This window comes from Numenius arquata, chromosome 7 (genome assembly GCF_964106895.1).
Source record: "Numenius arquata chromosome 7, bNumArq3.hap1.1, whole genome shotgun sequence".
Classification (NCBI taxonomy): domain Eukaryota; kingdom Metazoa; phylum Chordata; class Aves; order Charadriiformes; family Scolopacidae; genus Numenius; species Numenius arquata.
In genome coordinates, this window is record NC_133582.1 from 43,023,880 (window position 1) to 43,051,829 (window position 27,950).

At 38.3% G+C, this 27,950-nt stretch overlaps 3 protein-coding genes across 6 annotated transcripts in view; 1 reads left to right on the forward strand and 2 right to left on the reverse strand.

Moving 5' to 3' along the window:
- NEK11 (NIMA related kinase 11) overlaps nt 1-3,320 on the reverse strand; it is a 93,683-nt gene extending 90,363 nt beyond the window's left edge. Inside the window, exon 1 of the mRNA XM_074150436.1 lies at nt 3,151-3,320. Coding sequence (XP_074006537.1) covers nt 3,151-3,320 — 170 coding nt within the window. The remainder of the gene's footprint in view (nt 1-3,150) is intronic.
- Nucleotides 3,321-7,409: 4,089 nt separating this feature from the next.
- ASTE1 (asteroid homolog 1) lies at nt 7,410-12,516 on the forward strand. Its single transcript, XM_074150607.1, has 4 exons — nt 7,410-8,723; nt 10,658-10,868; nt 11,779-11,974; nt 12,237-12,516. Exons 1-4 carry the CDS (start codon nt 7,410-7,412, stop codon nt 12,514-12,516), a joined length of 2,001 nt encoding a protein of 666 aa, XP_074006708.1.
- Nucleotides 11,955-27,950, reverse strand: part of ATP2C1 (ATPase secretory pathway Ca2+ transporting 1) — a 72,980-nt gene continuing 56,984 nt past the window's right edge. For 2 of the 4 annotated variants that reach the window (XM_074150603.1, XM_074150606.1), the window contains exons 19-27: nt 27,333-27,430; nt 25,666-25,716; nt 24,694-24,860; nt 22,849-22,917; nt 21,063-21,179; nt 20,012-20,159; nt 19,300-19,395; nt 18,325-18,466; nt 16,610-17,420 (exon numbers count right to left, since the gene is read on the reverse strand). In XM_074150603.1, coding sequence (XP_074006704.1) covers nt 17,284-17,420; nt 18,325-18,466; nt 19,300-19,395; nt 20,012-20,159; nt 21,063-21,179; nt 22,849-22,917; nt 24,694-24,860; nt 25,666-25,716; nt 27,333-27,430 — 1,025 coding nt within the window. In that variant the 3' untranslated portion in view covers nt 16,610-17,283. Of the gene's footprint in view, nt 11,967-16,609; nt 17,421-18,324; nt 18,467-19,299; nt 19,396-20,011; nt 20,160-21,062; nt 21,180-22,848; nt 22,918-24,693; nt 24,861-25,665; nt 25,717-27,332; nt 27,431-27,950 lie in introns of those variants that run through there. The other 2 variants (XM_074150605.1, XM_074150604.1) reach the window with 2 other exon arrangements.

Below are 27,950 nucleotides of genomic sequence, written 5' to 3' on the forward strand. Positions count from 1 at the left end.
AATTTTCAGGCAACTATCTGTGCCTGAGCTCACAGTGTATATAACATTTGTCTCAGCATGTTCTATACCATCTCTGAAACAATAAAAATAGACTTCTAATTCTGATGAGATAATTTGGGATCTAAATAGCTCAATTCCCTTTTTTTCTGCCGAAGTGCTTTCAGAGCTGTATCAAGATCATTTTTTTTTAAAGATATAACCACCTATTTTTTTCATTTGAAAATATATATTTATACATCCCAATGGAAAATATAACAGAATTAGTAACCAGTACAGTTCCATAAGAGATTATTTTCTGATTTGAAAGTAGTGTTGAGAATATGACTTCTAGTATATTTTACCGCTTTAAGAAATCAGTATTTTTAAATAGAAGAAAGTGTCTATACTCTCTCTTTATGCTACTTGAGCTTTCACGTTCACCTGGTCCGGTATTCTTGTCACTTATTAGCAAATAAGTGGTAGAAAGTTGGCGGAATCTGCTCTTCAATCCCCATTTGAGGCTCAGAAGGAATGAAGAATAACTGTGATACGCAAGTACCCCCTAGTGATGAAAGGATGAACTACAGTATTACACTAGCACTTAGGCTTGTTAAATATTGTTGTAGTCACAAAAAGAGACAGATAAAACAAAAAAACCAAACAAAAACAATTTGCTGTTTCATACTCGGGCTCTGTCCTGAGGATGGCAGAGGACACAATAGCCTCATCTCCAACAAAACAGAGGCATGAAATGCTGCAGGCAGTGAATGCTTGTTCAAAACAGTCACTCAGAATTGAAGTTCTCAAAGTAAAATTCTAAAGCAATAAATAGAGATAACTACTTAAAAGGAAAGCACACATTCCTTGCTTTTCAGGTGTGTCAGTTTGTGCCATAGCAGCAAATGTGTGAAGACACACATTTCACTATACTGTTAACATTCTAAGAGTGAGTTCAGTAAGAGCTGAATTCTGAAGGGTCTTATAAACTCAGGTAGTTTCTGTCACCTTATTTGCATAATAAATTATTTTAACAGAAAAAGAAAATGAAAAATATTTTCTATTGTTTTTAATGAAAGTTTTCATTAATGAACATTTTCATAGCAAACCACAGCTAAGGCTAGGATACATCCAAAAGTCTTATAAACCAGCTGGAAAATGCTAAGAGCTTAGTGGCCTTTAACCCTAATCCAAGGAGCTGAGAAGCTGTAAATTGTTGTAGAAAGAAAACAAGTGAAAGAATTATGTCTTGGCTGCACATTTCTTAAAGCAATATTGCCAAGAATGCATTGTTACAAATAGCAAAAAGTGAGACACGAATCAGAAAAAGCTCTTTTATCACATATTTGCTCATTGATGTGTCCATCAATAAGGACTGATAGACCCCCGTATTTAAAGGAATAATGTATTTCTGGCTGAAAAGCACACTGATTAGATGTTTCAGACTTTAAACAAAAATGTCACATTCATTAAGATGGATAAGCATGGGATATAAGGCTAAGCACTTCAGTAAGTGTTCTGAAGAAAGAACTTCAAGAACCAAGTTTATTTATAAAACACAAAGACCTCAAAAATAACCTATACAATTATATTATCATAGAATTATAGAATTGTCTAGGTTGGAAGAGACATTTAAGATCATCAAGTCCAACCATCAACCTAACACCATCACTAAACCGTATCTCTAAGCACTATGTCTACCTGTCTTTTAAATACCTCCAGGGATGGTGTCTCAACCACTTCCTGGGGCAGCCCATTCCGATGCTTAATAACCCTTTCAGTGTAAATATTTTCCTAATATCCAATCTGAAACTCCCCTGGCACAACTTGAGGCCATTTCCTCTTGTCCTATCGCCTGTGACTTGGGAGAAGAGACCGACACCCCTGGCTACACCCTCCTTTCAGGGAGTTGGAGAGAGCGAGAAGGTCTCCCCTCAGCCTCCTTTTCTCCAGGCTGAACAACCCCAGCTCCCTCAGCTGCTCCTCACAGGACTTGTTCTCCAGACCCCTCACTAGCTTTGTTGCCCTTCTCTGGACCCGCTCCAGCACCTCAATGTCTTTTTTTGTGGTAAGGGGTCCCAAACTGGACAGTAGTCGAGGTGGGGCCTCACCAGCACCGAGTACAGGGAGACGATCACCTCCTGAGTCCTACTCACCACACTGTTCCTGATACAGGCCAGGATGCTGTTGGCCTTCTCGGCCACCTGGGCACACTGCTGGCTCATGTTCAGCTGACAGTTGACTAACACCCCCAGGTCCTTTTCTGCCAGGCAGCTCCAGCCACTCTGCCCCAAGCCTGTAGCGCTGCATGGGGTTGTTGTGACAGAAGCACAGGACCCGGCACTTGGCCTTATTGAATCTCATCCCATTGGCCTTGGCCCATCAATCCAGCCTGTCCAGATCCCTCTGCAAAGCCTTTCTACCCTCAAGCAGATTAACACTCCCACTTAACTTGGTGTCATCTGCAGACTTACTGAGGGTGCACTTGATCCCTTCATCCAGATCATTGATAAAGATGTTAAAGAGAACCAGCCCAATACACACACATATATTACGTATTGACGTAATTATGAAATGAGAGCTTATAAATTATAAAGCTTTAAGCCTTTAACAAAAAATTCTGTTACAGAGAAGCAGCATAAATTTGTGAAACGTGGCATATACCTTTGCTTTGCTTCTTGTCAAGACAATGATAAAATCTACCTCAGTTCTGATTAAATACAAGGGTCTTTTCCATAGCATATATCTTACATTAGCAACTTGTCCCAGGCATGGCATTGGGGAACAGGTAAGTTACATATATTTTTACTGTTTATATTATTTGTTACAAAGCTTCAGAGGTGTACACCGCTATGGAGATGAGAGTCTGAGATTTTCTACCTACCTCCACTCTGTCTTGCACAAGTAAATTTAAAAGGATAAAAAAAAAAAAAAAAAAAGGATAAAAGCACAATAAGAGAGACATATCTGATAAACTATTTTAAACAAAAACAGATTCATTTGGAATGCTGAGTCAGCATAAACTCTGCTCCTATGTCCTCAATAAGTTAAACAGTTAAGGCTGCAATGTAACACCAAACTGAAAGATGAGACATAAATACAAAGAAAACATCTACAATGCAAGAAACATGTTCCAGCATTTTTTTATTTAAGGTATGCAAAAGGTTTACTTACAATTCTTCTCCTTGTTTTGCTTTTCTGTCAGAAACCAGATATACACTTCCAAAGCTTCCATTGCCAAGTTTCCTCTGAATAACGTATCTTCTTGCAATCACAGCATCTGAGCAAGCAGAATTAAATCTGGCAGCAGTGACATGCTTAGCAGTTTCTTGAAATTTCAGCATTGCTTTGTGTAACAGAAACTACACAAATTTCTCTGGAATGTAGCTTTCAAATCCTTTTAATCGTCCATGGATATTCACAGGATACACTTGAAACAGAAAAAAAATTCATTTTTCAATGTAATATTCTTATTAAAATCTTCATTTAATACTATCATAGTGCTTACAGTGCTCAGCTTGCAGAAAAATACAAATTAAGTGGAGTCATTAGTTGTTAAGATGTGGGTAGCGGACTTGATAAAGAAACTCCAGTTAACGTGGATGTGACATAGTTAGCCTTCCTCTAAATCAACCTTAAATTAATTCACTAGGACAAAGAACACAGGGGAAAAGAAATGCAGGTGCTTATACAGTAATTTATTTAAAAGTTGAAGGGCTTTTTGCAAGGACAATTACACCTGTATCTCACCAGAGAGTTCCCCTAGATATCACAGAATGCTAGGGGTTGGAAGGGACCTTCAGAGATCATCTAGTCCAACCCCCCTGCCAAAGCAGGTTCACCCAGAGCAGGCTGGATGGGAACACATCCAGGTGGGTTTTGAAGATCTCCAGAGAAGGAGACTCACAGCCTCTGTCGGCAGCCTGTTCCGGTGATCTGTAACTTTTGGCACTCCTCTCCAGCAGCTGCCTTTATACCACTACAGTACCCAATACCAAAAATGCCTGTTTCAGGATACAAGTTTCATTATTTTTGTAGATACTGAAGCAAAATCTCCACCCATCAGTGGAGTCCACTCCCATCAATAACTACAAAGCTGTTTTCTCAGCTCTTTCATTTGCCCCTCAAATTTCACCATCTGTTTCAGTGCTGACCTCACAGCTTCTGCGTGATTCACTACTAATAATATGTTCTGCAAATTAGTTTCCTGGCTATCCACAAGCCTACAAGACATTCAATAAAACCCATTTCTTCTAAAAGATCTTAATTTCTGCTTTGCTGTAGTAATTCTTTCTTGAACCACCTTTCTAACAATTTAGCTTTGCCTTGGAATTCTTATCTAATTGAAGTCCTAATTCTGCAAATGTAGGGACTGCAAAGGCAAAGCTCTAGCGTTTCTATGTTTTTCAATAAGTAAACGTGAATTTAGAATAACTTTGTCTCCTCTACCTTCCTCATTCCAAATGATAAAGGGTAGGTGTTTCACTGCAGATAATAAAATGCTACCTGCATCATTTGCGCTTGAAGATTCTTTGGAGCAAATAAAGATGTTGCAAGATCCTACAATCAGTGCAACTAATACTATCTATCTATCAGCACTGCCTGCTGCAGTGCAGTGTGCGCACCCTGGGTTTGCTCACCACAGCATATAACATCAATGCAAGCACATCAAAATGTGGGGTTTTTTTGTTGTTGTTGTTTTGGAAGAGAAAAGACAAATTGTTTAATTTTAAAAGCTATATAACTGCTGGTTCCAAGTCGCTGTCTTTGTAGACCCTAAATGAAGATTATAAATTTGTATCTTACAACAACTCTCTGTGTGTAGGAACCTAGTTTAATACCCATCTGCTGAGCTGCTGTCACACTGTACCAGAGAGCCTGACATTGCAGTGTCACTATATTGTGAAACAGCGAAATTTTAATTACTACAAGCCATCTTAACAATGATACAAATCATGTATTTGTTTCAAACAATAGCACTCCTGAGATTTTGTTTCTGTATTCTCCTTCAGATAACAAGTGACAAAAATTTTGAAATGTAAATGTTAAGCAAAGAATGTCAGCTACAAAATTACTCCTTCTGTAACTCCACATCTGTCTGAAGAAGCATAAATGGACCACATTGAGGGGACAGGGAGGAGGACAGGAAGATGAACTCCTAAAATATTACATTGCCAGTTCTGGAAAGTTTACATATTTTTAATTTACTATTCTTCTAGGAAGATACTGGTTTATGGATGCCTTCATAAATCCCCAAAAGAATAGTTTTGAGATATATACCCTTTAGAAATAACTAAACTTAGAAAAAACTGCTGAGGTATCTATTCCTTTTTTCTGGAGAAGAGTCACTTAACACTGCTCACCTTCATATTTTGATACTTACCTGAGCCCTAGGAAGAATCACAATCCTTTACACCACAATACCACGCTTGAGATCAAGTAGCCCATTGAGTCTAATTGTTGTACTTTACTTCCAACCCTGCCTCTTCACTGCTACTCTCTATGCTTCTATTTCCCCCTGTAGATAATGACAGTAATAACTATCATATACTAAATGCTGCGGTATCTACTGCTAAGTAGTGTTACAAGGCAGGGACCAGTGACTGCAGTTGTGGTGTCACAGGCACATTTAAATGGCACAGAACAGATGGACTGCTGAGCCACTGCATTTTGAAAGAAATACCCTGTGAGAGTCAACAGACTCAACCACATCTTGACTGATTCTTTGAGAAGTATATGAACGGGCAGCCTCTCCTACCTCACTCAAACCTTTAGCCCAGCCTTTCTTCAACTTTTGACTAGTGCCCATCTTCTCCCACTGAGCAAGTATTCTCCAAGCAGCAGTACATCAATTGCTCCATTGAAGGTCAGAACAACTAGAGATAATTCAAAGAAATCAACTCTCCAGCTCCCTTTTCCTCAAAAAACCCAATACACCCCATCCGGTAACACTCTGGTAAACTGCTTATGCTCTTCAGTTTCTTCCTTCCCCCTCCTCCAAACCCCATTCCAGAACCTGGCAGGCTGCTGATGCCAAATCAATGCAATAACATTTTCTGGATTACATTTTTATTTTTCTGTCTTCCTTGGCTGGAGTTAAATCTCCTTCCTCTTTATTGTTGTAAGCTAAAACAAAGTTGTTTAGGATTTCACAGTTTCACCCACACATGCTAAGTGCACAGCACCTTCACTTCTTCCCCTGACCTTCTTTTGCTTACGTAAGTAAGATACTGTCTTTAATTTCCTTCATGTAACCTTCAGGTTCTGGTTAGCAATGGCTAGCATACTCTGATGCTTTCTGCCTCCAGGACAAATGTCTCTTTGCCAATCAGGGCCATTTTCCAATTCTATCAGGTTTTCTTTTTATTCCTTAAGAATCCATGTGCTACATTGACATTTGCCACCCGCACTCCCCATCCCTTGCAGTACAAATTTCAGAATTTTTATTTTTAAACTCCAAATATCCTTAGTATTTACTACCTTGAATTTTTTCCTGTCAGTGACTTCACTGGCCTGCTTCTTTAAACTTTTGGAAAATAGAAAAATTAGGTACTCCTGTTTTTTCCCTTCATTTAAAAAAAATGAACGCCTTAACACCAGCTCCATTGTTATTTCCTGCAATATCTTTATAAACCTAGCCAAGTCTAAAGTAACATCATCTCAGTTGACAGTTTTTTACTGCTCCCAGAGAAAGGATAACTAAGAAAGATTTTATTAGTAGTATTGGTAGCAAAGGAGCCTACAGGTGGTGGTAAAACAAGGTCAAACGTAGTTGACTATCAAAGAGGCTAATATCTGCCTGACGCACGTTCAGGAAGCCGAGATCCCCTAGCATAACATCAGAGATGTTACTACTTTCTAGTAGGCCGTGTAAGACTCAAAATTTACACTCCGAGGACCTGGGGACACACACAGGTACGTAGTGTCCTCGCTTCCCTTCCCAGCTACACTCACACTGAGGGGCGAGGGCGGCACGCCACCATCCGTTCCCCCTTCCTCACCCCTCCGGGGAAGGCGGTGCTCCCCGGGACCCCTCTGGCCCCACCGGCAGGTACGCGACCTCCCCACGGTTTCTGCACCTCCAGCGCCCGGCCGCCAAGGCCCGCCTGACGGCGGGGACTGCCGTCCCTCAGGATCCCTCGGCTCCCCTCGGGACGGCCTGAGGCAGGGCGAAAGAGGAAGCGGCCACAGCCTCCTACCTCGCCCGGCCTGAGGAGCCAAACCGGGCAGCGCGGAGACGCGACCGGCGCCGACGGCTCCGCCGGGCCCCTGTTTGCGCCTCCGTCGCTAGGAAACGGGCCGCGCACGCGCACTGAGAGCCAGTGGGCGGGAAGAGGAAGAGCTCTGATTGGAGGACTCCGCCTGTCACTCCTAGCGCTACTTCCGCCCGGGGGAGGAGGAAGGACGGACGGACGGCGGCTGCCGCCACCACCATGGGCATCCCAGGTCTGACAGGTTTCGTGGAGGAGCACGGGTCGTTCTTCACCGAGCTGCGGGTGAGGGACACCAAGCTGGTCATCGACGGGAGCAGCCTCTACCACCGGCTGTGCTTCGCCTCTGCCGCCGACTTCCGCCGCGGCGGCGACTACGGCCCCTTCGCGGCGGCAGTGGGCGAGTTTTTCGGCAGCCTGCGGGCCTGTCGCGTCGCCCCCTTCGTGCTGCTGGACGGCGGGCGCGGTGCCGACGACAGGAAGCTGCCCACGCTGAAGGGACGAGCCGCCGAGCGGCTGCGGGCAGCCCACGGCCTCTCCCGCGGCGAAGGGGGCTGCCTGGTGCCGCTGCTGACCCGCGAGGCCTTCGTGCAGGCGCTGGGCCGGTTGGGCGTCCCCTTCGTGCAGTGCTTCGCCGAGGCCGACCGGGAGATCGCCGGCCTGGCCAACCGCTGGGGCTGCCCCGTCCTCTCCCTCGACAGCGACTTCTGCGTCTTCGACCTGGCGGCCGGTTACTGCCCACTCAGCCACTTCCAGTGGCAGAGCGTCCGCCCGGGCGAGGGGACGCCGGGCTGCTACATTCCTGCTCGCTGCTTCTCCGTGGAGAAGTTCTGCAGGCACTTCAGCCTCCCGAACAAAAGCCTGCTCCCTCTCTTCGCCGTCATGAACGGGAACGACTACATCGACCTGGCAGCCCTCGAGGTGTTCTTCAGCAAGGTGCGCCTGCCGGGGGGCTGCGCGGCGGGGAAGGGAGGGAAGCACGCCCGCCTTCAGGGGCTGCTGCACTGGCTGTCGCAGTTTGCCGAGCCCACCGAGGCTGTCGACAGCCTGCTGAAGTACCTGAAGAAACACCAGAGAGAAGACATAAGGGAGCTTCTGTGCACTTCAATGGAGGATTATATTCTGTCTGACGTCAATCTCGAGGACTTCTTTCAAAATGGGAAGTACGAATGCGAGGCAGCCAGGAAAGCAGATATACCCCGGTGGGTGCTCGATGCTTTGGCAAAAGGTAAGCTGGCCCCATTCATCAGTGATGCCCTGATACTAAGAAGTACCTTCCTCCACGTTCAGGTGGAGAACATGCAGAGACCTAGCGCACACACCACAGCTTTGCCCATTCGACAAGTTATCTATGGACTACTTCTGAAAGTATCTCAGAATACTGAAGCTGCTTCTCCAAGTAAGCAGACCAGCGAGCTGCCAGTTGTATGTGAATTTGACAGACTCCAAAAGACACTTAAAAAAACATTTGTTCAAGCAGCAAGCCTACCCACAGATTTTTGTGATGATCATTTTCCTTTGGACAAGTTAATTGAGGTAAATGGTTGTCACAACAGATCATGGTTAACAGTGTTTCACAAGTGACAAAAAAAATATTTGGGATTCACGTTTTCTAGCTGGTCACTATATGTGATGCCTGAACTAAGCTACCTCAGTAAGTAACTACTTGATACAGAAGCACAGGGCTCCGAGCTTAGCCTGTGATACTTGAGAGGCTACACAGATTGCTGCCACCTTCTTCCCTTCCTGTCCTTCCCCCCCCCCAAACTGTTCCAAGACAAATTATATGAAAATTTGGTTGTGTGTGTATGTAGTATTGCCAACATTTTCTATTCTAAGCCGTTCTCTCATCCTATGTATTCTGTTAACACTAATACTTGCTTTTATAATTATAGGAAGGAACTCTTACGAAATTTAGAAAAGTGCAGTTTAACACTACAAAACTTTATATTTGATCAGGCTATGGAGGTTTTGGAGCAATGTTCTGAAACAAAATCTGACACTTTTTTTACTAAAAATCACTATTACTTTATATATGAATCTTGCAGCTGCCCAGCAGTTTTACCTGCCGCAACTATGTGTCCTGCTAATGTGCACCCCAGCCGCTTGCCAGACAGAACAGCGCCTGAAAAACAGCTTGTAATCAAAGGAAAGGTGTACTAGGTTAGTTCTAGTTACCATTAGCAATTCTATATTTTTAAATTCTAACAATTTAAGACTGTAATTCTTGCTGTGAATGGAAAGTAATCCCCATTCCCAAAGTTGCAAAACTGAGGTTTTGTATGCAGTAATTTCTGAAAGATCCGGAGATACAATCAGTGTCTTTTAATACCACATGCTCTATCAATCCTGGCATTCAGATCAACTGTTAACACACCTCTGTTTTTATCACTGCTGGTGGCTATTTCATGTAAGAATCAAGTCTAATCACTACTACAACCATTAAATGCTACAGATAGCTAAGGTTCCAAAGGCTTACATACAGGTTATTTTAGACAGGTCATTGTTACAGGCCTTTTACATGAGGAATATGCAAACACTTAAGAGTTTGAAAAATTACGTTTAGGGATTTTGAGAGACATTAGTAACACCTTCATTTGATGTTGGTATGTATGCTGTTTGTTTAATGCATTTGAGCTCCTGCTATTATAACAGATCTCTTTACTAAATATATGGGAATTATCCATTGAACGAAAGGTTAGAAGAAGAAGGATTATTCTGCATTTAAAGTGCTCTAGGCAAAACTGATTTCAGTTTATTTTCTACTGTGGGTATGTCTACTTAAGAATAGGCAAAATCATCCTAATCAAGGTTCACAAAGCACCCAAATCACTGCTGTTATTCTGCTGCATGCATGAATTTATAGACAAAGTTCATAACACCACTTTTTAGAAGTTAAATAGCACAACAAAGAGGGAATGTGCTAGGAATTAATACATTGCAGGTGAAAAATAAAAGCTGCACACTTAAGATTTCATTGTGACTACAGGTAAGTGTGTTTTAACATATCAAACCCAGACATCACCCTTGCATCTCACAAAGCAAGAGTAACTTTTAGAGGCACAAAATGAAGTTTTTATATCTATCTATAGATAGATAGATATTTGCCATACTGAAGTAATTTTAATGCATTATTGGTTACAAGATTTTTCCAATCAAGTCAACTTTCACATAGGAGTTTGTCACCTGATTTGAAGAAGACTCTGAAACCTCTTAAAATCTAACCTCAGGCAATTGTAAAAAAGTGACTTTTATCCTTATGCCTAACATTTAACTGTATAGTTTTTAAAGCTTATGTAGTATTTAAAAATAATTCCTGTTCAGAATATCTGCGAAACTTAAATAATTTATCAAAAACTTGAAGTATTAACTAGTTCAAACACGAGCTTATTTGCCTTTTGGAAATTGCTCACAGTAAATAAAGTCTCTTACCTTTATTTTTCTATTCCAATTTTTTAATTTATTTTTAGGTGCCCATGTCATGCCGACAGATGCTTTTGCTGGAGACTCTAGGAGTGAAAATGAGTTTCCTAGAATCTATCCCCAGTCACTTACAACTCCCCATTGCTGTAACATGTCACTGGATATGTTGTTCAGAACCAAAAGTTAAGTTGCCTCAATTAAAGGCTTTACTTCTAATGATAGTATCTGGAGAACTTCACAGGATAACAAGTGATACAGGTATGTCTCCAAAGATGACAATTCTAGGTGTTCAGCTGCTAAGAAAATCTATACCATAATTCATTTTTCCTCATTTATGGTGGTTTGTCCAAATTCAGATGAATTAACTTTGATTTATACTATATTAACATTGATTTACTCCTGAGGTGTCATTCTTTGCATTGATACAGAGCAGAGAAACAGTGCTAGCATTTTATATAGGTAAAACAGTAAAGTGCTGTCTTGTAACATGTTAATTTGCATTTATAAATGCTTTCTTTAGGAGTAAAAGATAAATTTAGATATAAAAGTTACCAAAAAAATAAGCTTAACATATTTGTGCATCAAAAGATAATAACTACTATTGTTGCATTCCAATAGATGCTTTTTTTTCTTGTGAGTTTTTCTAAAGTCACCTGTACTTAAAAATGCCAAGTTGCACAGGCACCTGTGCATTGCAAGAATTTGGAAGTACTAAGTTATCACAGAAGTTGTTTCAGTAATATTATACGTATCTATTAGTTATGGCAGGATTTACTCTAGGAGTCCTTCATTTGATGGCAAAGATTTACGGTATAAAATTTCTTTAGGTTCTAGTTTATAGAAACTGGACTGATGTGGTTGCCACCTGCTTCCCAAATGGGTGGGAGTCAGATGGGAATCTTGTTTGGAATTGATCCACTCACAGAACAGCGTAGCAAATTACTTAACAAATAGAATTCCTGATTTCACAATTTCAGATTCTCATGGATATTCATATTTGAATTTTTACGCACTTTTGTATCTAAAGTTCAGTCTGAGACATTTGAAAACTTGAAATTGAACTGGAGGATTGAAGACCCTACACATTGCAGATAATTTTTTTTTTTTTTTTTTGGTACTATTCACAGCAGAACACTTACTTGCATGTCATTTTTTATTTGTAACCTAGATCCCACAGCTGTACGTGCTGAAGATGACACTATTGCATATAACGAATTTTTAAAGTGGAAGGAAAAGAAATTGCAAAATAAAGACTTTGATTTAGATGCTGCACACAGTTTTTGCCAGTGGCAGTGCTGTCTTCAGATGGGATTCTATCTCAACCAGCTACTCTGCGCTCCTCTCTCAGAGCCAGACCTAAGTAGGTAAGGATGTTTCAGAGATCTGCTTTCCACACAAGCCTCTGATGAAATATGTTTATGTGTTTCATTTTCTGTGTCAAACTCCTTTGGCCAATTTTACTACGTTTGAAGATGTGGTAAAATTGGCCAAATTCAGTATCCCTTAGGAATCCACTGTTGGATCCTGTGTGTAGTTAAGACCAGTTTTTTCACTAAGCAGCATGTTTTTGTACCTGTCCTGCTGAGGTGTGATTCTAAATGAGGATTCTCTCCTTCCTTTGAGCAGGCTTTACAGTGGGACCCTTGTGCACAGACTGTACCAAGAGCTTAAATCAACACCTTCAGTGGAAAATCTGTTTAGTTCATCTCCAAAAATGACTCTGCTTTATCAGGTTTTGTTAAATACAGTGACATCAACTGTATGTCCAGAATTCTTTCAGAAACCTGCGTCCTGCAAAAAGAAGAAAGCATCAAATAAGAAAAAAAAGACCATCCGGTGTGCTGTACCAGAAGCTCAGCGTTTATGCAGTGTTAATAGGTTTGCATCACTTGCAGTGGATGACTGAAAGCGTTATTCCTGAAATAACTTTTAATGCCGTGCAGATGGAAGAAATTATATTAAAATATGTGACTGTTGGAATTTGCTCAGCTGTTTTCACACAAGTTCCTGTTTTAATCTTTACCAACAATTCTTGCTTCAGGGATTTTTTTAATCTACTTTTTTGTAACTAAAACTCTTATAAATAAAAGAAGTGCTGTATAAAAGTTGTGGTGTTTTGTTTTTCTTTAAAGTATTGGTCTAATTGAAAACGAGAGTAAAGTTGTTCAGCATTTAAAAGCTGGACTATTTTAAAGGAATTCTTTTCCTAGCACTTATAGCTGGCTATCTCTCCATCTCTCTGAACGCTTCCAACTTCCAGAAGAATCTGATCTTTGTGTTTGACAAACACAGTGATTACAGATCAGATTAAAATGGGAAATGACAAGTTTAAAAATATTATAAAAATCAGTCTTTACAGGTAGTGCATTTGTAGTTTCAGGGACAGCTAGCTTCAGTCAGTGACAACTGAGAGAGTTATGCTTGTAGTAGTATAGGCACCGAATTACACTCGGGGAGAAACTTCAGGTTCTATTCTCCCCCACTTTGACATGTAAGTAAGAGTTAAATGCTTACACGCATACACAAAGCTGTCACACGACAGCATGTTTGGGCAGCAGAGTGATTTTGTACTCTCTTCTGCCATTAACAAACTCCTCATTTGAATGAACCTCCTTTGTCTAAAGGCTATAGTAAAATTACAGACCTGTTTTAACTTGCCCAAACGCACACTAAATTACTTGACAAACCTTTACGATCAACATGGTAATACTGAAAAACAATATATATTTTTAAAAAATCCTACCACATCAATATTTTGTATTAGCTAACTTTCCAGCAAAATTAGTCAATTTACATAAATTCTTTTCTTATAAAACCCTTGTTTTTCCAGTGTCTTCCTCATTTGAGATCGAGTTACAATTTTTGTTTTTTTCTTCAGAATCCATACGCTTTTTCTTACATTCAGGAAAAACATGATTTCTAGCTTTAATCATTAAGGTCTTGCCCATTACTTACCAGAAGTCAAGCTCAATTCCTGCATCATCGTGTGCTCAGTTTTCAGTCCTGGTTACGTCCCTCATATGACACATGTCCATGTGGAAGTAACTCACTAGATCTTGTGCCTTACAGAAAGGGTCTCTGATATCATACAGCTGAGTCTTGATACTGCCATAATATATTCAATGAGAAAAGAATACATTTATGACTATTCTTGAGATACAGTCCAAAATAGTAATATTTAATGTCTTCAGTACAAAACTGCTACTTATTAAAATACCAGCAGATGGCACCTGCGCTCAACCATACAGCAAGTTACTGGAACTTTACAACCCATTTTTAAAAAGACTTCAGTTGGCAGCAGTCTGCAGTCACATTTCCATCAGCTGACTTTAAATAAAGTTGAAAGGGGCTAAATTTAAAGTTCTTGATTTTAGTAACTAAAACTTAAATCCTTAATCATCCAAATCATCCTCCGCTCCATTATGATACCACATTTCATTTCACCAAGCGTGTAGTTCTTTTATGATTTTAAATCATCAGAAATAGTCACATTTAAAGTAAGTCTTAAATATAAAAATACAGGCATCTTTGATTCCACTTTGTCAGTGCTGTGAGAAGACAAATATTAATTTACTCTGAATCCCATATTGGAAAAGTGCTGGAGAACATAAATTCTTGAGACTTGCTAAGAAGCAGTATCTTCAATGAGATAGTTCATAAGACTGGGATAAAATCAAGTGTTCCACTCCCACATAAAAAGGCTGCTATGATCACATGGCATTTTGAGAATACCTTTGGGAGCGCTGACTCAATGATTAAGAATTACTCTACTGGAAATGTGTTCTCAATGCAGAATTCAGCTGTTCTTTGTTGCTGGTAAGATGAAACACACCTCATTGCAGACACCAGCCCTGTATGCAGAAGCAAATTATTACCAATTCTAGGGTTATTATTCAGAATTTAAATCAAACGTTCCAATTTTCAAGTCATTATAGGTTTTCAATCTTATTCAAAATAAAGGGCCCTTACTAAAACAGAAGAGTTCTCTATTCCATGCTTTAGTAAGAGCAACTAAATTCCTTGGTTGCTGTCTATTTTACCCTGTATTAAATGCCTCATTTTTGGTAGGAAAATCCCATTACTGATTCAATTGTTTTGGAGAAAAATCTCTCAAATTTGGCGTTAGGTGGTAATGATCAAAAATGGAGAACAGAATTCAGTCCATGCATTTTTCATAAATAGATTGAGCTAGATGAATTACTTGTTATTGTTTCCTCTTCCATTGGAAAAGACAGCAGAACTTACATTTGGCATTAAAATGAATTGCATTCAATTAAGTTCACCCTGCAAGAAGGCAGAATTAATTCTTCATAAAAGACTGACATTTTATTTTTTGTCTAGACTGACCTAACTTACTCAGAAAGTGAGACTTGGGCCGGGAAATGGGTACTTCTTAAAGTACCGTTGCTTACGGTACCTTGCTTAAAGACCAGGCAGTAACACTTCAAAGCTAAGATGACAAATTGGCATTAATCTGCACTTCTGTACTTATATAGATTTCTGGGACTCGACGACCAAGTGCAGGGCACAAGCAGTCAAATCCCATGGACAGTATCAACAAGAAGTTAAGACTTACTACGTGGGAAGCACAGTTGCTGTTACTTTCTCAAAACCCAAGTTCATTCAAGAGATTCTTCATCAGCAAGCACTGACGGTTTTTACTACCTGTCTTTACTGAAGAATACCAAGTATTTTATTAATCAGTGTTCTGAAATGGCATTTAAATACTTAACACCCTACAACAATACTGAACAACGACCGCCCCACTTGCCAAAGATGGTAATTGTTCAACAGGAGGAACACTGACAAATGTGTTCAACTTCTGAAAGGCAGAACTGCTGGAAATATGAAGCTTTTGCTTGAAGACATGAGAACATTTCCGTAACAGCTCATCCCCTTCAGGCCCTACCAGCTCAGTAGGAAGAGGTGAAGGCCATATGCTAGTCTTCCCCTTTACGCGATTAAGGCACCTGCACATTGGTAGTCCAGGTAACATGCATACTGAGCAGGACCAGGTCAGCCAGAGCAACAGATGAGTGTGCCATTGAGTCTGCTTACACACACGCAACTCATGTCCTGTCTGCAGCCCCACTTCCTGACCAAGTCTGGGAATCTCCAGGGGGAAGAAGAAAGAGAACAATTAACATATTCACACAGCACTTTCCAAACTGCCTTGTTTTCCAGGAACTCCCCAGATTTTGAGCATGGCGTGTGGGGCAAGCCAGAAAGGGAAGTGCAGAAATATCCCAGCGCCTGTTTACGACAATTCCTCATTAACCGGAGGATGACCTTCGTGCCAGCAGGGCCCAGAGCCAACAGCAATGCCACACTTTCAGGCTGCCGTGTGAAAAGATGTGGATCCATGTGCTTTCAAGCAAAAGAGATACCATTACATCTCCAACTCCCCTTAGAGATCTCAGACATCCTCTTTTCGAGATTGCCTAGGTGATTGCTCCTTGCATTTCCTCAAGAGATGATGAGTCCTACTCTGGTGAGAAGACACTGATGACAACAGCTGCAAGTCTATTTTGAGGAAGAACACCGTTTCCAATTAGTGAATATTATTCAGACATTACCATATATTAAAAGTATTTTTAACAGATCAGGATAGGAGTCTATTACAATGCTTTTCTAGCCACAAAAAGTTATTCTGCAGGTTAAAATTTTAAGTTACACTACTCATAAAAAGTTTATTTTTATGATCAGGGTGGAAGAAGAAAGAGGAAGGAAAAACCAAGCTTCTTTGAAAGAGGGGTGGAGTGTTTTGCCATTAGTGTGAGGATTTGTGCATTCATTTTCTAATTCAATACACTACAAATCATTTCAGTAACAGTTCTGTTTATAATCACTCAAGTGATCTAACAGTCATAAGCTAAAGTAAATATGAAACAAGACATTAAACAAAGGTTGTATCTAAAACTGCATCAAACCAAGCATGCTAATCTGGTGTAAATGCCAGGTTTTTTTAAAACAAAAAGAGACACCACACTTTTAAGAAAAGCAAACATTTACTTCAAATTGCAGTATAGGCTTTTCAATCACAGAAAAAGAAAAGAAAAACAGTGATCCAACAGCGGTCACATCCTGTGCAAAAAAAAACTCAGGATACAAAAAATCTGTAGCACAAGGTACTTGAGCCGCTTACACATTGCAGGATAAAGTAAATAAATACAGTAGCTAGAATATGGCACTCTTGTGACAGACTCTAAACCCAGTGGAATGCCTCTGGAATATTTTTTTATCCTTTTATTAGTAGCAAAGTCCCACCACCATAAAAGTAAAATATTACAATGTTTTAAATAAAAACAAACTAAAATATTTATATCTAAGAGAAGGATTTTACACAGTTATATCTTTTAAGTGCAGAAAATGGGACTTGGGCTTAGATCTTTCTTTAAATTAAACCCCCCCACACAAAATCCCATTCAATCTCAAAAGTAAATTTATGTTTGAGGAAAAATGTTACCAAAGTTGCATAATTTCATTTGTTACTCCCACAGCTGGAAGTTAAATTCTAAACAGTCTTGAAACATGAACGTTCATCCTTAGCCAGTGAAACAAAGGACTTGTCAAAAGCCCTCAGGATTTCTTTATCCTCCAAATATGTTTTTCTTCCTCCTACATCTTTAGACAGCAATCCCTAAAGTTTGCAAACAAAAGAATGCAATATGCATCATACATCAAGAAAAGACGAAGTTGACGAAGAAGAACTTCCACGTTTCTGGATCTTTTCCTTGCTTCTTTCAAACTTCTTTATGATCTCAGTCACTATGCACACAGAGGAAGTGAGTCCCAGAAGAAACAGTAGATCTGGAAAGAGATAATTAGCCTTTTTTAAATTTGCTATTTAAGGCTAAGGGCAGACTTACAAAAGAAAGACTTGCTAGACTTTCAAATTGTCTCCCAATCTTTGGGTAAGTTCAGGAGAAATGATACAAGAACCAATTTTTGCAGGACCAGAAGATTATCATGCATGGTTTATGCACAAATCACCTGTACAGGCATGATATTTCAAACTTCTAAAGTATTTCATAATTCTGTATTTGTTAACACCTCTGAAAACAAAGAACACAGAATCTTCATGGTTGGAAGGGACCTATGAGATCGAGTCCAACCATACACACACACACCCCCACACACACAAACCCAACACGAAGCGACATAATTAACATTATACTGAAAAAATATTAGTATCATCAGAAATGACACTAAAATAAAACGAATTATGGAAAAACATGAATTTCATGACACTTATCTTTAACTCCAGAAAACCACAGAAGTAATAAACATAATTAATGAGGTGAACAGCATTATGTATCTATAGGTTCTTAAAATCCTTGTGTGTATTTATCCTACAACAATGCAGTTGGTTATTTAATAAAGGATCAAGATTTCTAAATAAGGTGTTTATATTTAGAGAAAAAAAATTGCTAAATAGCAAGATTAACAGTGCTTAAAAAATTTCAATAAACTCTGTGATTCATTTTTGCCTGCATCAAAATTTATATTGAAAAATGCACTCATCATTTGTGTACCATATGCATTTAAATCATGGTTCCCAAAGAAAACCTCTAAAACGATGTTAATAAAAGGTCAGCAGGCTTTGTATTCCTGTTGAATGCAAGCAGCCAGAAAGTGCTCTTATAGAACCACGAGCTAATGCATTTGCAAATTAATCCTTAAGGTACAATTTTGGAAAGGGAACTTTTCTTACCCAAGACACTCAGGCTCTCTGTTTGGAAAACCTTCTGAAGTGGAGGAAAGTAAATGACCAATAACTGCCCCATTATAGATCCAAGGACGGCATAGCAGAACATTTTGTTACTACAAAGTCCAATCTCAAATACAGATTTTGCCTGTTAAATAAACAACACATTACACTGTACACGTAACCTTAATTATCTAGACAAGAAAATAATTCGTAGCTATGATTTCTTTTCATCCAGACTTTTAGAAAACTGTAAAAAATTCTTGTTGACCTTTTAGATAATCCAGAACAAGTTCTTGAACAGGCTAATTGCATTTTCTCTCTGGTAAACAGAGTACAAATCTTGTCTTCATAGACAACAACTTGTATATTGAGCTCACTTTTCTGCAAGGACAGTGCATTAGAAGGTGCCCTCTACATTAGAAGGAAGTGTTTATGTTGACCCTGACAAATTACATCAGAAAATAGACTGCAAATTAGAGTAAATGTAGTAATGTATACTAGCACAAAATTTCAGACTTGTTTCCTTGAAACAAAAATATATAGAGAAAGAACAGTTTAAGAAATTTTCTTGGATTATGGGTTTAGGGTTACAAAATAAAAAAGTCAAGGCCTTCAAGAAGTTTCAGAATCTAAGAAGGACGCTGAACTGACAGAATTTTCAGGAAAAAATCCCAATCAAGCATACACAGCAATACACTTCAACTTTTAATAAAAATTGCCTTGCTTCTGTCAGGACAGAAGCATTACTACCAGCTCTGCATCATGTAAACAAATAAAGAAAACTAATACTTATCTGTAATTTCAGAAATCCTACACAGAAACTATGTGAAACCCTGACGCTTAATAGCAAATCTTCAGGAGAAGAATTCTGAAATCTTCAGAAGTAAATCTTCAGGAAAACATTTGAAACAGACACAGCGAGATCCTCCTCAAAGAAAATTCTGCTTATTGTGTAAATGGACAATACAAATCACTTACCTGAGATCTAGAACTCAAAGCATTGAACATATCAAAAAATACAAAACAGGTGAAAGTCATGGTTGTATCTCGAGGCGTTATAACATTGTCTCTTAACTGCCAACAAAAAAAAAATTAAATGGCTTTAGCATGCTTTAAACCCTCCACAACTAAGCACAGTTATTACAATAATTCAAGTTCTACTAGCTAGTAAATGAAAGCAAAAGTAAATTGTTTGCCCCAAGCTGATTTAATAAATCATACAGCAAAAATTACATATCTGTAACTTATAACAATTTGTAATTCCAAGTTGTGATTAAATGAAGCCTCTTGACAAAGACCCATGCAAGCACATGGAATACCAAGAAATCTATGATGCACTACCAGAAGTTCAAACAACATTTTTCTCTACTGGGAAAAGAAAGTGAAATGTCTGTTTCACAATAGTCCGGCTAGAAGATTTTTGCAATTACTTTCTATGAGCCAAAGTTTCCCAAGTAGATTTGGGACCTGGAAAAGTCTGTGTTACAACAGAGATTGGGGAATAAAAGTATATTCCTCATTTCAACAACTACTTCAAAAATCTTCCTCTCTAATCTGCTACCTGAATAGGTTATCAAATAAGCATGGACAAAACTTGCAACTAAAGTTCATACAAATTCTGAATTCCAACTGCTGTTACAAACAGGATTTCTTTCTAATTAGTTTGTTACTGCTTGCAATTTTGTCATACCTCTCTCCAGAAGACAAACAGTGTTCCACACACGATAATTACTGATGAAACCAGTATTTTAACAATCAGGTTTTTGGTCAGAATGCTGTCCTTCAAATTTCTTGGAGGCTTCCGAATAACATCTTTATCCACAGGCTCCACCCCAAGACTTATAATTAAAAAAAAACATCTCAGATTTTTATCATTATAAAAATAATTCACTGCTTCAAACTTAAGAACTAGATTTTCTGAGTTGAAATAAGGATTTTAATCATCTCTCTACAACCTAAGAATCATTCAAATAAGCACATGATACTTTCACTTTCAGAAAACGGAGTTATATGTATTAGTAGCAGGCAAGATTCTAACACTGCAGTTTGCGAGTCCATAAATACATGATATCAGACAATATTTAAATTACTAGATGTCCATTTTAAAGGAAACTTAGTTATGTTCCTCATTTCATAGCACGGTTAGAGTTGGAAGAGACCTTAAAGACCATCGAGTTCCAACCCCCCTGCCATGGGCAGGGACACCTCCCACCAGACCAGGTTACTCAAAGCCCCATCCAGCCTGACCTTGAACACCTCCAGGATGGGGCATCCACAGCTTCTCTGGGCAACCAGTTCCAGTGCCTCACCACCCTCACAGTAAAGAATTTCTTCCTAAAATATAAATCTCCTGTCTTTCAGTATTTCTGTTACCATGATCAATCTAGCAAAGGAATTTACTTCTAGTTCCTTTCTACCTCTACTTCTACCATCTATCTCCAGTGAAGAGGGTCAAAGAAGGACCCAGTGGGAAGCCAGAATCCTGTACCCAAGTCTCATGGCCATAGCCATGGATCTTTAGGTATCCATGCTGCCCCCCTAATTATCATGAGATACTAAAGCAAACCAAAAGGAACGAACATTGAATTATGTTTGCAGTATAGTTCTAAGAAAAAGTTTGCCTTTTCAGAAACATTTCACTGAAGTTTAACACTTCACAGAGCTTCCTTTATGAGAAACCATTTTCCTTGCTGAAATAAAAGAATTTCAGACCTCTAATGAAATTTAAAGTAATTACTTACCTTTGAGCTGGAGGTCCATCCATAATAATATTGATCCACAAGATCTGCATGGCATTGAGAGGATTAGGAAAGTTCATTAATGTAGCCAGTGAGATTAAAGTCAGTGCTGCTATACTCCTGTTGAAAGAATCCATTTTTATAGCTGTCAGCATGGAACATTTCTGAAGATCCACTGATAACTGCTTTGTAATCAACACTTCAACTGTTTAAGAGCAGATATAGATTTTGCCTGTGAATCATGACTGACGAAAGCCTAACTTTAAAGGTAGGGCATGAACTCATTTAGAATACTCATCTTGACGCAGCTCATATTTAAAATAGCATTGTTTTGGCAATGAAAAGGCAGCAAATTTGCATCTTAAAAAGCTCCCAAATTTTAAGATAACATTTCAGTTTCACTATCACCTAATTGATTTTTTCACTGGGGAACCAGGTCCTATACTTTTATTATGCCAGAAGTGGACCTTCTAAACCTGTTTTTGAAAACCAAACTGCTTTTATGCTTTTGACGTAAACACAACCACTGTGTGCACCTGTCACTAGTTTGACTCATCAGTCCAGGCAAGGTACTACCCAAGCTCCCTAAAAATACCTACACCACCCCTCATTATTAGCAAGATGAGGCTAGGCAAAAGATTGAAAACAGATTAGGTCATTGCAAGCTTAGTTATTAGGAACCTCTCTAAACAAGTATGCACTAATTGCTTTCAGTGAAAGATTAAGTGGTTCCATAACCAACAAGAAGAGAGCAAGACTTACAATAATTCTGAATTTAGCGCTCTACTGAACCCTATTATACTCTCCCTACAAAGAGGGACAGGAAAAAAAAAAAAGGGTAACTCATTCATCAAAAACCTGAGCTACCATTCCCAAGGCTAACAGGCAAGCACGCCTTCCTAGAACATCTAAGCTTAGTTGTTTGTAAGAAGTGTCATATACTTTCAGTCTTGACTAGTGTCTTGCATTGGTAGAAGGCTGAAAATCTGCTTCTGACAATTTTTATGGAAGTTCTATGAGTTTGGTGTTTTCTGGGTTTTATTGTGTTGGGGGGTTTTGGTTGGGATTTTTTTGCTTTTGGTGTTTCTTGGGGAGGGTATTTGTGGTTGTTTGGGGGGCTTTGTTTGTTTGTTTGGGGGGCTTTGTTTGTTTTAAAGTTCGACAACTTTGTTCAACCACTCTGAAATGCCATGGAGGATTCAAAAAAGTACATGAACAATGCCATGAAGAAGAAAACCATGTTCCTGAATCCAGATTCAGTAAGAAACTCACATAAGTTGAATCTAAGGCTTGATGTCTTGTCTTCTTGATATAGTTAGCACCACAAACATGTAAGGATCCTTATATGCAAGAAAAGGAAGTCAGGTTCACAGAGCGAACTCATTCCACAAACCAGCAAATGGATTACAGAGAAACTTAACCTCCCGTTTCCCTGGTTTCCTCCATTTGATATACATGTTTTGGTTAAGGAGGGAATGGCTACTAACTTCTCCTTTAAACAAGGACCGAAAAAGTAGCTATCCTGTTTCTCCCCATCCTCTCAGTTATTGACTTTTTACATCTTCACAGAAAGAACTGTGACAAAGCCAGATGTCTATTTATTGCACTATTTTCTGGTTCTTTAAAAATAAACAAGCCACCAAGTACAAAATTCTGAAAATTCAACAGTACGGTATATCAGCGTCCCACATGAAATGTGCAATGAATTTATGCAGCATCTGCTTCATGGTACTTTGATTCATCCCCAATGTAGTTAGAACCTTTGATATGGTCAACTTTTGAAACTTACGTGCTCAGTTGAAATCTAACAAAATTTTTTATGTTATTATAAATTCCTTTACCCTCTTCAATCGCAGACCTGCAATTAAAAACAAAGATTATATCACCAGACAAATGAGACTACTGCCAAAAATGTTTAAAACAAACCAAAAGCACTATATTTTAAGCAGCAATATAAATGTCAAGAAACAAATGGAGCTGAGGTTCTTATCTCTTTGCCAGTCATTGTGTTTCAACTTGACTATGAGATTAATCAAAACAGTTATTCTTCCAGCTGCTTAACTTTCAAAATGAAATATCAATCATAAAATCTCCCCCTTGTGCTTTAAGATTCACCATTAACCCTGATGAGACCTTCTGATTCAAGTCAGATAATTAAAGAAAAACAAAACCACTTTTATGAAATCATAGAAATGTAGCATGACTTTAAAAGAACATGTATTCTTATTGCACCATAAATAAAAAATGTATAGACTATCTTTTCAACTTCTAGCATGTGTTGGAACTTGCCTATCGCATTATTGCAATTACAGCAGTGAGAAAGTGTTTTCTAATACTTATACTAAGTCTACTCTGGTGCAAATAAAATTCATTTATTTTTCCCGTTCCTCCAACATTCAAGAGCAACAGTTGAGCAGCATTCCTTTTATAACTTTGAAGACAAAAAGATTAAAGGGGTTGGGGGAAGGATAAAACTATAGAAGCTCATACTGGTTTTTTTTCCTTACCATTCACCACTTTTTTCACTCTCTATTGAGAGCTTCCCTGATTAAGTGAGCAAAACTGGATAAAGCATTCCAGCAAAAGCCTCATCAAGCCCAAGTACTTACCCCAGATGTCTTTCCTATGTACTCTTCTGGAAATGTCTTAAAATTATTCCCTTCTCTCTGTTTTTGCACAACAGCACATTGCTGTTGGCTGAGTTAGTATGGAAATCTTTATACTCTCAGATCATCCTCTGACATGTCTCTACCTGGGTACTACATTTCACTTCTTCCCAAGGGTTAAGCATCATACTTTCAGACAAACTGAAGTGTTCTGAGATAGCTTCATTTTGAAATTATGCATTAATCTCATTAGACAGCAGTCTAGCTCTCGCCAGTAACTACTACCTTCAAAAGTCAGCTGGGTTAAATTCAGAATAAGTTTACCTATATCATCTTTGAAGTACACCAAACAAAAAAACCAAACAAGTAACAAATAGCTGGTTACCAGAAGTTGGTAACTTGCTTTTGCATGTGATATTTAAGTAGCTCATATTCCTTTCCTTTTCTGAGACATCACCACATTTAAAGAGTTGAAAACAAACACAGCACTGTGTAAAAATTTTAAATCTTGATAGGAATGCTCCCTCTCATTTTTACATAAGATTTATGCTTCTTAAGTAAGAAATTAAATGAAGATGAGTCCTACTGACAGCTAACAGCCTCAAAATTTCATCTCAGTTGTGTTTCCAAACACACTACTACCATAATTCTACTTGGAAAAGCAGAAATACAGGTTAGTTTTTGTATCACATACCTGCAAAACCTCCTTTGTTACTTACATCTGATCTATGTACAAGACCACAGTAGCAGAGGTCTAAATATGTAAATACATTCTTATGTTATTATTCACATACATAAAAAGACAGAAATGCTTAGTTGTCCCTTGTACTATTATCTTCCTAGCTCTTCTTTTAAGAATATAATATAGGTAAAGATATAGATATATCCCTAAAGATAATTCTCTTGACTTAGCCAAGAACTCATTAACAGCTGCTACACTTACAAATTCAGGGAACTTTTCGGTTTTAACCCAGGCAACATTTCATTAAAATTATATAGCACAAGGTATGTACATAAATGCCACCTACATTATTGTCTGAAAATCGTCATCCACGAGGATCATATCTGCTGCCTCTTTACAAACATCTGTTCCAGTTTGTCCCATTGCTACACCAATATCCGCAGCCTTCAGAGCAACAGCATCATTCACTCCATCTCCTGTCATAGCTACTACTGCACCATTATTTTGCAGGGACTAAAAAAAGGGAAAAGAACTTAAATCAGGGACTGAAATAACCCATCCTATAAAATTTATTCTAGATACAAGGTTGGTGTTGACACTCCCTACCCTCCCCCCCAACTTCTTCTCATTCCACTGTAAAATCAAAAAAAAAAAAAAAAAAAATGCAGCTGTTTGTGTTGTAACGAATTTTTACACAAGATTTTAGGTTAAACTTCAGTTTGTATAGTCAGACAGCCTAAATTTTAAAGCTAGGGTATATAAATTTTGCCTTTAAGAGAAAGTAAAACACTCTAGAGAAAAAAAGACGACTGTATTTTAACATTTATCACCCTCTTATAAATCTCAATATATTCCAACTGTCTCAATGTTGCACTTCCTTAGCCTTATTGTTACTTTTCTCATTGTTCCAATTGTTATACTGAGTACATCTCTCTGCTACCTTCTTTTGTTAACTTCTGAATGGAAGCATTACTTCAGATATGGTTTGAAATTCATGCCCTTTTATCCTGTTCTGAGAAGTACCAGAAGGATGGTTCTGTCAAGCTCCTAGTCAATTCAACTGCAACATGACACAAAATCTCAACCAACCCCCAGGTTCCTATACAGCAGAAAGCATGATGTTGCCTACCAGCAACTGCCTATCCCTTGTGGGCACTACGCATGTTTCTAAGTAATATTTTAAAATACACTTCACTTTCAAACCAAAAGCATTTCTGGTTTCATCTTGACACATTGTGCCATGCTATAATCTAAGTAAAGACACCACAAACAGTACCCATAGCAACAGTCCAGCATTTGAGCCTTTAGTAAGACGTACCTTTATAATTTTTAATTTATGTCGGGGACTGGCTCTGTAAAACACTGCAACCTGTTAAAAGCACAATGAAGAACTAGTGAAAAATTGAGAAATGTAAAGAATTGCGCTGGATTCTATAAAGCTAGAGGATTAAAAATATTATCAAAGGCCAACTGTACTCTTGTCAGCTCTAAAGTTGAAGCACCAGTAAGCTGTGTTTTTAATAGTGAAATCATTAATTCCAGAGAATTCTCAAGATAGAGTATGCAATGTAAAAACCCTCCAAAATTGTGAAGCAGCTGAGTTATAATGGCTTGTTGCTGGCCTTCCCGACTAAATTAATGTAGGCGATTGCCATGGTGACTCTATAATGTCCTTTTGCCTTGTCAGCACTAGTTGCAAGCTACTCAGGACATTTCAACTTTTACTAGTTGTGTAGCATATCAGTAACAGATTGAAGTTTTAAAGCTAATTAATAAAGATTCCAGCTTAGAAGAAATTATTTTTCAGCATTTTTTTCTGTCTCTGATCTTCTCTGTAAATTGAAATTTGAGTACATGGAATTTAGTTTTCAATAAACTCCATACAGTTAGCATTCACATCTATTTTTCCTTTTTAAGAAGCTGGATAAGAGTTTTCTCAACAGACAATTTAGACCGTACGCAGATATCAATCCTATTGGTTGATTTTAATTAATTCCTAATGAGATTTTAAATTAACACCTAGAAAACGAATTGGGTCTCAGGTCAAACATGCAAAAAGTAAATTTGTAGCTATTTCATTTATTTAAGAAGGACAGCCCTTAAGAACAAGTATTACCAAATAAACCGAAAATTACTATTTGCCACACAATTCTTTTTTTTCTAAGGTTCTTCTTGTGAGTCACCCAGGAAAGACTCAAAGCTGACATGCACATTTCTTGATTGTAAATATTGGCTTTTGGCTTGCTTACATCAGACTCAAGCATGCTGCAGTCTAATTTTGCAGTCTCTTGCAACCAGAGCAGCATTTTGATGCACCAATTTTCCAACACAGCCAAGCCTGAACCTCAATTGCATTTGATTATGCCTTCGCATTTACAACTTTGGCATGGGCTAATACATTTAGTTATTTAATAACTAAAAAGTATTAAGCAGTAATTTAATAAATAGATCCTTTCAAACTTCTCAACCAGTGACCTCAGATCGATTAAAAATCAAGATACAGTCAGCTCCTCTTAAAAATTACAAAAGGATGGCCTGTCTGAACATGCAAACTGTAAAATTATATATATGAGCTGAGCTACTCTAAGAAATAAAATGGTCTAGCAACAGAAAAAGGTGATGATGCTCACTGAAAGCGAGAGGTGGCAAAATGAAAGTTCCAATATAGGCATTGAAAGGTAAAAAATAAATGGAATTGTTAAAAGAGACAAAAATAATAAACTCCCTAAAAATGTAACTGTGTGAGTTGAAAGAAATAAATTTTCGTATGGTCATATGTCAAACCAAAAGATACTTGTTTGATCAAGGACAGCTTCTGTGCTTCTGTACTAAAAGCCTCTGGCAATTTACTGTACCACCTGCTTCTATTAGAACCATGTTATTTGTATCTCAGAAGTTACATTTTAGCTTTCCACAGATAAAAGCATTTCTCAATATAAAATATATCCTTTACTGCATTTCCGTAAGTAGTGTATCAAAACAAACCTTTGGTGTTATTTGAGAAAGCTGCTGAATATCCAAATCATCTATTTCTTCTCCAGAAATTGCCTGTGAATTTTTGGAATACAATCCTAGTCGACTAGCTGGAAATAAATAATAAAAAAGGTATTATTATAATTTACCCTCTTAAAAAATTAAGTACCCAATTATTTTTTTAAAAACCTACTGTCTTCTGTAGCATTTCAGATTTGAAATGCCTAGAGCAGAACATCTTAACACCTCATTGATTCAGTATACTGGAGTAAATTACCTGAACTCTTGAGCAACAAACACATGCTACAAAGTCTATTCTAACAAGATATTTATTTCCTCAGACTTTTTAGGTCTAAAGGTCTGTACTTCATTGTGTCAGATGGTATACTATTCAGATGGTATACACACTCAAGAGCTCAGTCCTTTCCAAAGAATTCAAAGTTCAAAAATAACACAATCAAAAATGAAAAATGACATGCAGGAAACAAGGTAAAAAAAGCCTTGGAGAAAGTTCTGCTAATTTAGGGGTGTACCTTTTATGTGCACATTCAACTTTTTCTTCATCATTCTGTATGTAAAGAATTCATATTCTGGCCAAAGTACTTGTACTTTAATGTATTATATTGTAAA